Source organism: Platichthys flesus, chromosome 19, assembly GCF_949316205.1.
Source record: "Platichthys flesus chromosome 19, fPlaFle2.1, whole genome shotgun sequence".
NCBI lineage: Eukaryota > Metazoa > Chordata > Actinopteri > Pleuronectiformes > Pleuronectidae > Platichthys > Platichthys flesus.
This window is the reverse complement of record NC_084963.1, coordinates 12,620,215-12,630,434: the sequence shown is the minus strand read 5'-3', so window position 1 is coordinate 12,630,434 and position 10,220 is coordinate 12,620,215. Positions and strand designations below refer to the sequence as shown.

Here is a 10,220-nt window from a genome sequence, read left to right as displayed (position 1 = left end):
TATATCCTCAGAATTGATGGATGCATAAACTTTTGCAGATGCCACATTATTATTTTCCATATTTTAGTTTGTATGGCAATAGGCTTATTTTTCGTTTCTATCCGCTGCAAGGGTCAGATTTATGTTTATTTCATTTTTTTTAAAGAGTGGGTTGTGCGAATATACTTTGTAAAACTTTCAGTGATACAGTTTCCGATTACCGTGAAGGCCACACGGGTGATACGTTCACAGGTCCGTTCAGCGCTCACCCTACGTCACTGACACGGCCACCATGTTGGATCAGGAAGTAGACGGAGTCGGAGCAGGAATCCCGAGCTGGGCTTAACGTACTCGGCAGTCTTCATCCGATCGACCCCCTGCATCGTCTCCACGTCCGCGCCCCGGGTTTCATGCCGTGTTGCTCGCCTGCCGGTCCAGGTCGCCGCTTCTCCCCGCATCTGATCAATTTGCCGCAGCCGCGATGAACTCTCTCTCCCAGAGGAACTCGGGCCTCGTCCAGCGGCGGAGCGAGGCCATCCGCAGCGCCGCCGTCGAGAAGGACAGGGAGTCCGGCGGGGAGGAGGAGGAGGCGCGCCGCGGGGAGGAGGAGGACGACGACAAGGGGGACTCGAAGGAGACCAGGCTCACACTGATGGAGGAGGTGCTGCTGCTGGGCCTCAAGGACCGAGAGGTGCGGGCTCGCTTGTTTTCCTATCTCTAAATCTCGTAATTTAAGCGTTAACTCAAAGAGTCGCTCCGCTTAACCTCCAGCTAATTTGTCTAATCCCGGCGGTGGCTAACTATTCCCGGGTTGGTTTGTTGGGGGAAGGGGGGAAGTTGGTTTGTTTGAAAGTGTAACGTTAAGCTAGTTAGCCAGTGTTGTCAGCGTAGGGCAGCGTGTCACTAACACACATTGTCAACACCCATCCACGCCCGGTTGCGTATGTGTGTATCCGAGTAAAGAGGTGAAATGGCCGGCAAGCTGAGCTTCGTGGCTCCGGGGCAGTTTCCCTCCTGTTTGACAACTCACCCACCGGCCTGCTTAACACGTCAGCTAAAGTAAACAAGTTCCGCACCTTTGCTCACTGTGTGCTGCTTCTCCTCCTGCTCCTCCCCGCAGGGCTACACGTCTTTCTGGAACGACTGTATTTCTTCCGGACTCCGCGGGTGCATGCTGGTGGAGCTGGCTCTCAGAGGGAGGCTACAGCTGGAGGCCTGCGGCGTGAGGAGGAGAAGCCTGCTGTCCAGGAAGGTGAGGCACCGCGCTGATGTGGTCAGGTAAACAGTCGGTGAGTCCCGGGGAGGTAGAGCGACCAGGGCCGAGGCCGGAGGGGGCGGAGGTGGGCTGGGTTGAGCAGGACCGACGTGGCGAGCTGGAGCGAACAGGAGCGAACTTCTTCACTGACAAAGTAGTGATTCAAGAGCAAGAAGATCATGATCAGAGAGTAAAGGCCTCATAATATTGCAAGATTATGAGATAAAAGTTGTTGTAACCCTACGATAGAGCTTTCAAGAATAAAGTCGTAAAATGATGACGGAAAGTTTTAATATGACAAATTTATCAGGGTTAATGCATAATGTTATGAAAGGAAGTATTATGTTTACAAGAATCAAGTCTTAATGTTTCAAGACAATATTTGTCACAACAATGTTGTAATGTAACAAATCTGTTAATTCACAAGACAGAAGTCGTTTTATTACCAGAGTAAATTAATTATGCTACAAAAATATTATGCTTAGAAGAATAGAGTAGTATTAAAATTGAAAAAAATTAGAATAAAGCTGAAATATTGTTATTAGGTCTCACTAAAAGGATAGGCTTCATGTTAGAGAGGGATACCAGAAGACCAGCCAGTCGCCTGTGTTAGAATGAGGAAAGTGGGATGTCTTATTCATGAATACTTATATCTTTGGTCATATCAGCACCACATTATTATATGTATCAGGACTTTGTTCAAGAAAGTGTGACTATTTTGAAGACAGAACTACCTGGGGGAGCAACTGCTCGATGCTGGTCGACTGCCAGGTATCAATGGTCATATCCTTGACCTTTTCTAGTAAAATTACTACTTAATTCTCGCAGGGATTTGACTGATTATTATCAAAATCTCTGGGTCTCGTATGTGAAAATCTCTATACAAATACGCATAACTGCATAATCGAGCACAAACCCCTTAATTGATCACGCAACCAAAATTAAACATACAAATTACATAAATTATGATCAATAAACAGGTTACAATGTTATCATTAAGGTTTCATTGATCGACATGCTATTCACCAGTTTACATGTTATATGTTCAGGTGTAGAGAAGAAGTATGCAGGTTGCACATTTGATCAGTGTCACTGGCCAAAAATGTTCTTATGTAATACAAGACGAACAACATCCTGTCAATTTATCTGGTAAACAAAAGGAAGTATGTCTTCTGTAGAGATCGGTTGTCTGCCCATTGCTAAGAAATCCACCCCCCCCCCCCCCCCCCCCCCCCACCTGCCAAACCTGTAGCTGAAAAGCCCACAAAAGCTTTACCACATAATTTGTAGATGTTCTTGTTCTTGCGGCATACTGTCTAGAGGCGTTGTCTGCGATCGTAGTTCAAATATGTTTTATAAATGTTTACCAAGGTGATCTGCAAGTCAGACGCTCCGACGGGAGACGTGCTGCTGGACGAGGCCTTGAAGCACGTGAAAGAAACCCAGCCTCCTGAGACGGTCCAGAGCTGGATAGAGCTGCTGAGTGGTGAGATAAAAACGCCGCCCTGTTTGTTAACCAAAGCTTAAAATGATCAACTCACTGCCACTTGTTGAGCATGTGACCTGGTTTCATTACGAAGTTCACACCTCTTACCTTTCAATCTGCACTGATTGCCCAGTCCCTTGACTGGTGTTAAAATTCATTGCCAGCTTTTTTTGATAATCGTATCATTCCGTATCATTTCCGTATCATTTCTGTAGTTTTTAAAGCAACAGTGTCACATATTTGCAGGTTAGGCCTTCTCACATATGATGATTAGTTGTTTTCTTTGTCCTAAATGTCAATAAACTGAATAATTTGTGTTTGTTTAAATCAAGAGACTTAAAAATGTCCCCGTGGCTGCATCAAATTGTAACATGCATTTTTTTAGGATTTTGAGACCAACCCCCAAATTGAGAGAGAAATGATACATAAAACAATGTTATCAGAGTACTTTGAGTAATTGATTTATTTACAATGCTTGTTGACTAAATTGTTAATTGATAGAACCATCAACACCACTCATCCAAATTGTATCGAATTAATTTGGAATCGGTAGAATAAAGATCTTTTAAATTACCGGACATGACTTCTCTCAACATCGTTCTCCACCGACAGACGACTCAACACTTTTAAGTGACGAAACGACACTGACATCAAATGTCTTAAAGCAGATGTGCTGTTTCCTTTCAGGAGAGACCTGGAATCCGCTGAAGCTGCACTACCAGCTGAGAAATGTTCGTGAGCGTCTTGCTAAGAACCTGGTCGAGAAGGGCGTCCTCACCACCGAGAAACAGAACTTCCTGCTCTTCGACATGACCACACATCCACTCACCAACGGCTCCATTAAACAGGTAAAGTGCCTCTTTGTTGTGCAGTCGGGTGATAAAGCTTCTCAAGTCATGGAGGATTATCCCTTTGAATGAGTGTTGTGGCCGATTTTTGACTTAATGATTGTCTGTGAACTTTGTTATTAGGCTTTTACGAGGTCAACAATCACTCTCTGCCTAAATGTCAGCAGCTTTGAACAGAACGTGGACAATAAAAGTCCAACTGAAATTAAAGTGCACATATTTTTACTGCTACAGCATACATATTGTATCTGCTCTGCAAATTACCTTCCCTGCCTTTTGAGAGAAATTACAACCTGTGATAAGACAATTGTCTGTGTCTTTTCTAACTTAAAAACATTAAAACACGTCTTTCTTGAACCTCAGCATGCGACCAAACAAACACTCTTTGGCAAGAACTGCTGTCTTCACATTTGTTGACTGTATTTTTGTTAAGGGAAATACACATGTCTTCAGCTGTCTGTAACACTGCTGCTTTCTTGCAATGCAAGACACAACTTTGTGATTTTAGAGGTAACTCTCTTGAGAAACAACTTCCCTTCTCACTGCTCTTTCTTGAGACTAATGTCTCGTCTGTGTGTCTGACAACACTTCCTGTGATCACTGACAGCAGCATAGAGAAGCCAAATAAAAATGTTAAGGTTCGGGAAGGGCGAACAAGACAGGAATGAAACTCTGTCAGGAAAAAGTGGCTGCTGGCTGGTTTGATTGCCAGTGGTGAATGCTGTAATAAAAAATTATTAGAACTACAAGGGTTTACTCTTTTCTTGCCTTATTTACAATGGTTGTGCCACTGTTAAGCCTGCAGATGGTTAAGCGAACCATCTGCAGGCTGTTGTTCCATATTGAAAACGGATATGAGAGCAGTATTGTTTTCTCATCTTAATCCTGGCAATAAATCAAATGCATATAATACCTATAACTACTGCTTTAATATTGCTTTATTACTATTTCCTTTATATAGTTAAAGGTATTTAAAGCTTCAACTTGATGGATAAAACACACATATTCCTGTTGTTCCCTGCAGCGCCTTGTCAAGAAGGTCCAGGAGTCTGTTTTGGAGAAGTGGGTCAACGACCCCCACCGCATGGACAAGCGGATCCTGTCTCTGATCCTTCTGGCGCACTCGTCTGATGTTCTGGAGAATGCCTTCGCCCCACTCCAAGATGACCAGTACGACCTGGGCATGAAAAGAGTCCACACTCTGCTAGAGCTGGAGCCGGAGAAAGAGAGCGCGAAGCCCAACGTCAACGAACTCATGTGGGCTGTCGTGGCTGCGTTTACTAAGTGAAAACACCTGATTGGTTGGACTGAAAGATCTGGCTTTGGTCTGTGTTATTTAATTGATTGAAGGACATCACTTAATCAGACAGACTTCACTTTAATGAGACAATCTGTCGGGGAGCCTGTTTGTACTGTACATCTATTCCGGAGGACAATTGGGGGGTGGGGGGAGGGGATAGAGCATATTAACCCAGTGCAATCTAATTGGTGGTGGGTGTCACCAGGTCACATTTGGTTGGATGGAAAAGTCTCTAAATTACAAGTGACTGGCTGCTTTTTCACAGTGAGGTAAGTGATCTGTCACTTTGAGGCTGGAAATACTTGTAAACCCTTGACTCTGCAAACTGTCGGGCTTCTGTTAATGTTAGACGGCATCAGAGAACAAAGCAGACGGCAGAAGTAGTCATGGTGAATATGAAGATTATGACTGTGGCCAATTTTCCCCTCTACACAAAGGAAACTCTCCATTACAAGACCTGACCAGAATCAAACCCTGGTCTCCACACTCTTCCCCATCCTTATGCAAGGACAAAGGATAGCAAGCTATTTGCGCTCTTTGCACTCACGCAGGCCTCCTGCTTCAACATACTCATTCCCACTCGTGTTGGGAGATCATGCTTCGGGTTAACGTTCGAACACACGGACTCCCTTCCGTCTCCTTTCTTCCTCATTGCATTGTGGGGAGGAGAGAGAGAGGACCGACATAAACGCAAGTTCAGTTCCTGCTTCATCGAGACTGACCTGGGTAATTTGGCGCTCATCGACTGACCTGAATGAAGAATTAAACCTTGAGTCAACAAATATCTTTTACCGTATTAGGTCGCTTCTCTTTAGCTAGGGTCCAATCTTTGTTCATACAACAAGACACGTCTTCCGCTTTTATTTATGTAGCTAATCGATGCTTGGGACTAGCCTGTCATTTAGCAACTCTTTTGCACAGTCAATAGCCCTGTAGGTCAGATAGTATTTATAGGGATTATTCTTGAGTTGAGTATACCCACTTGTGAAGATGGGATTCTGACCTTAGCATCCATGGTAAAGAAAAAGAGAGATGTCCCTTATTTTCTCAGCAGTTATTGATCTCTATTGATGATGAATACTTTAAAATCATTCCTCTGGACTATTTTTAAGTGGGCGTTGCTCTGTGAGGACGTGTGGGGGGGGGGCTAGTGAGTATTTTTTCCAGTTTAGAAAAAAGTTTAAAGGGTTAATTCACCCAAATTGTATAGAAAAATCTATATATATTTTCTTAGTTAACACTAGTGGTATCCAGCCTTGCAGATGGCTTCTGTTATATATTAAGTTTTGAGACCGTCGCCTCTGAGACATCGGCTTCTATTGACATTGGCTTCTAGCAGTAAATATATAATTCAAATGCAACATTTCCTGCAGGAGTTTCCCTGTCACTAATCCACAGACTTCACTGTGAAGGACTTTCTAAAGAAAGATAAAGAGATTGCCCCTATGAGATCAGTGAACGTTATGTCCCGTGGTTTATACGATCAGATAACAACAGAGGTAAGTTACGGAAATGCATTTTGTAATTTGGGTGAACCCAGTCTTTAAGTTTCCATCTTGCAATGTTGTGTATTTTTCAGTTTGTACATCACCTAATAATGTCTACCTAGTAAACCCATGTGGGTGTGTTGAGTTGTTTTATACCTGCAGGTGACAGGGCCCAGATGATTCCTAATTTAATACTGAGCAACTGTCCTAACATGCTTTGGTGCAGGTCTGGGAAAACTCCCATTTCCATATAAAGTCACAATTGTATACATCAATCTGGTGTGATACATGTATGAAGCTATATCATCTATTGGCTCATGGCATATTGCTCTGTCTGTTTTATTTTTCTAACTACAAAACACCAGTAGGTAGGAAGAACTCTTGAGATCTGTTTACTGCAAAGAGACCATGCATGCTATTGGTGGAGGGCTGGGGTACTTGTGGATGTAGCTACAGAAAAAGGCTTGTATGTAATTATTAGTCATTTTATGTGTACGATCTAAAGGAATTCAATGAAAGGGATCTTCTCTCCTATCCTCTATAGTTCTGTATGCTTTTGTATTACCACACAAAATAAAGTAAGGATCATTTAAGTGCCTGAATTTAGCACCGGTTTCCCCTTGTCTTCTTTTATATTACTTCATGAGACGAAGTCAATTGAGGCTCTTTTATATGAGAATTTCCGTTTTAACATTACTGTAAAATACATCTTACCTTCTTGGATGGACAACACAGAAGGACTGCTTTAGAATCCTTATGATCAATTGGATAATTGCGTAAAATAATTAGCCTAATAATGAAAATAGTTGCGACTATACAATTTATATTAGTTTAGGTGGAAGATTTGCATTCTACTCACAAAACGTTATGATAATATCTTCCCATATTTGTCATTTATGATGTGAATGTTGACATACAGATTTCCATGTACCTCAGAGAAAACAATCAGGGAACAGGAATGTTATCTGTCAATATTTTCTCAAACTCTGTGATACAGAGGTGTACGTACAGGGCGAGATGGCCGAGAGGTTAAAGCGATGTTCAAGTCCATCCTCGTCGGTTTAACTTTGTTAGTCTGCAGTATAACAAAGGTATGAAGATATGATTGTTTGATCGTCCAACAATTGTTTCTGAAATGAGGAGCAGTTTGGCTCAGTTCACTGTGACTGTCAAGTTAGTTGATATAATCAACAGCCACCTGACCATAGATATACAGGACGAGGTGGCTGAGTGGTTAAGGCGATGGCCTCTGCACGCGTGGGTTCGAATCCCATCCTCGTCGGTTTGTCTTTGCTTGTTTACAGTATCTCCGTGGCAACACCATGGGGATGTGTGTCACGATGTTCCACAGTTCAAATAAAGTCTGATACGGTAAGCTGCTTCACTTAGTTCACTGTGCAAACTGGAAACACAGCTGCAGTCTAAAAGTTAGGAAGGTGCTGTCAGATCTACCTAAACAAAGTTCTAGAACTTCATTTGGGAAATAGGTATTATTTAGGACTTAAGTTAGCGGGCCATTCACTAAGCTGTAAAGGAAATTTAGAAAATACAAAGGTAACATGTTACTTTTAGAGATTGGTGCATTTTTTTTTTTTACTTTTAGACTAAGGCTGTGTTTCCAGGCCAGTCCTAAACAGTCCATTACAAGTCCTAAACTATTCCCAACAATTTATCTACCTAAAAGTCCTGAATGAAATTCTATTAATTGCTAGAACTTTGGTATGGAAGCACCGATACCACTTTCCCGACTTTTAGAATGCGGCTGTGTTTTCCAGTTTTCACAGTGAACTAAGTGAAGCAACTTCACGGTTAGGACTTAACTTTATGTGACTTTATTTGAACTGTGGGTCATTTTGACATACATCCTCATTGTGTTGTCAAGGAGATACTGTAAATAAGCAAATTCAAACCGACGAGGATGGGATCCGATCCCACCGCCTCTATGGACTGGTCGTTAAGTCCTAAACAATTCCTAACAATTTATCTACCAAGTCCCGAATGAAGTCCTAACAGTTGTTAGGCCTTTGTTAGGACTTGGGTAGACCCTGTCTATCATTGTGCTCTGCACGAGTGGGTTCGAATCCCATCCTCGTCGGTCTATCTTTGCTTGTTTACAGTATCTCCGTGGCAACACCATTAGGATGTGTTTGTCAAAATGTCCTACAGTTCAAATAAACGTGTGAAAAGTTGAAACAAAGCCTCAGTCTAAACATTGGGAAGATGTTGTTGGTCGCTGGAACTGGCCACCTCGTCCTGTATGCCATTTGAGAGAATATATAGCTTATACATTGTATATGTGTTATGATCACATAGTTCACCTCTTTTGAGGTAAGTGGATTCTTTTCAACCTTTAAACTAGGGCTGTGTTTCCAGTTTCACAGTGTACTAAGTGAAGCAGATTCACGTTTCAGACGTTTGCTGAACTGTGGGACAATTTGACCAACACAACACACCAACACATCCTCATGGTGTTGCCACGGAGATGCTGTAAACAAGCAAAGAGAAACCGACGAGGATGGGATTCGAACCCACGCGTGCAGAGCACAATGGATTAGCAGTCCATCGCCTTAACCACTCGGCCACCTCGTCCTATATGTCCTAATTGCTGTCTCTATTTACTGCTCGTTAAGTCCTTAACAATTCCTAACAATTTATCTACCAAGTCCTGAATGACTTGGTAGCCCTTGTCACTTGACAGTCATGTGAAAGGAGCAGCACCAACAGTAATAACACTTGTATGGTCAGTCCAAACAAAAAAGCACTGGTCAAACCTATATGAGAGGAAAGTGGTGCTGTTCAACATCTAGACAATTTATTGTAGTGGTTAATGGGATGGACTGCTGATCCATTGTGCTCTGCACGCGTATGTCCAGCTGTTGGACAGCACCACTTTCCTCTCATCTAGGTTTGACCAGTTTGGGTCATTACTGTTGGTGCTGCTCTTTTCACATGACTGTCAAGTGAAAGGGGCTAACCGATTCCTAACAAAGGCCTAACCAAAGTTCGAACAACTGTTAGGACTTCATTTAGGACTTGGTAGATCAATTGTCAGGAACTGTTTAGCATTTAAGGTAGCAGGCCAGACGATTTCGACAGCCACCTGGCTATAGACGTGCAGGAAGAGGTGGCCGAGTGGTTAAGGCGATGGACTGCTAATCCATTGTGCTCTGCACGCGTGGGTTCGAATCCCATCCTTCGGTTTGTCTTTGTTTGTTTACAGTATCTCCGTGACAACACCATGGGGATGTGTGTCACGATGTTCCACAGTTCAAATAAAGTCTGATACGGTAAGCTGCTTCACTTAGTTCACTGTGCAAACTGGAAACACAGCTGCAGTCTAAAAGTTAGGAAGGTGCTGTCAGATCTACCTAAACAAAGTTCTAGAACTTCATTTGGGAAATAGGTATTATTTAGGACTTAAGTTAGCGGGCCATTCACTAAGCTGTAAAGGAGATTTAGAAAATACACAGCTAACATGTTATTTTTAGAGATTGGTGCATTTTTTTTTTTTTACTTTTAGACTAAGGCTGTGTTTCCAGGCCAGTCCTAAACAGTCCATTACAAGTCCTAAACTATTCCCAACAATTTATCTACCTAAAAGTCCTGAATGAAATTCTATTAATTGCTAGAACTTTGGTATGGAAGCACCGATACCACTTTCCCGACTTTTAGACTGCGGCTGTGTTTTCCAGTTGTCACAGTGAACTAAGTGAAGCAACTTCACGGTTAGGACTTAACTTTATGTGACTTTATTTGAACTGTGGGTCATTTTGACATACATCCTCATTGTGTTGTCACGGAGATACTGTAAATAAGCAAATTCAAACCGACGAGGATGGGATCCGATCCCACCGCCTCTATGGAC

The 10,220-nt window shown here is 42.6% G+C and overlaps 1 protein-coding gene and 1 non-coding gene across 2 annotated transcripts; one reads left to right on the top strand and one right to left on the bottom strand.

Annotated features, from left to right (window-relative positions):
- Window positions 1-261: 261 nt before the first annotated feature.
- Window positions 262-6,961, top strand: LOC133974885 (Golgi phosphoprotein 3-like). The gene is made up of 5 exons (XM_062412696.1): window positions 262-670; window positions 1,100-1,231; window positions 2,606-2,720; window positions 3,408-3,568; window positions 4,593-6,961. Exons 1-5 carry the CDS (start codon window positions 461-463, stop codon window positions 4,854-4,856), a joined length of 882 nt encoding a protein of 293 aa, XP_062268680.1. The 5' UTR covers window positions 262-460; the 3' UTR covers window positions 4,857-6,961.
- A 1,901-nt stretch (window positions 6,962-8,862) lies between these two features.
- On the bottom strand, window positions 8,863-8,944 carry trnas-gcu (transfer RNA serine (anticodon GCU)). The gene has a single exon. It is a non-coding gene; the product is annotated as a tRNA-Ser (tRNA).
- Window positions 8,945-10,220: the final 1,276 nt, after the last annotated feature.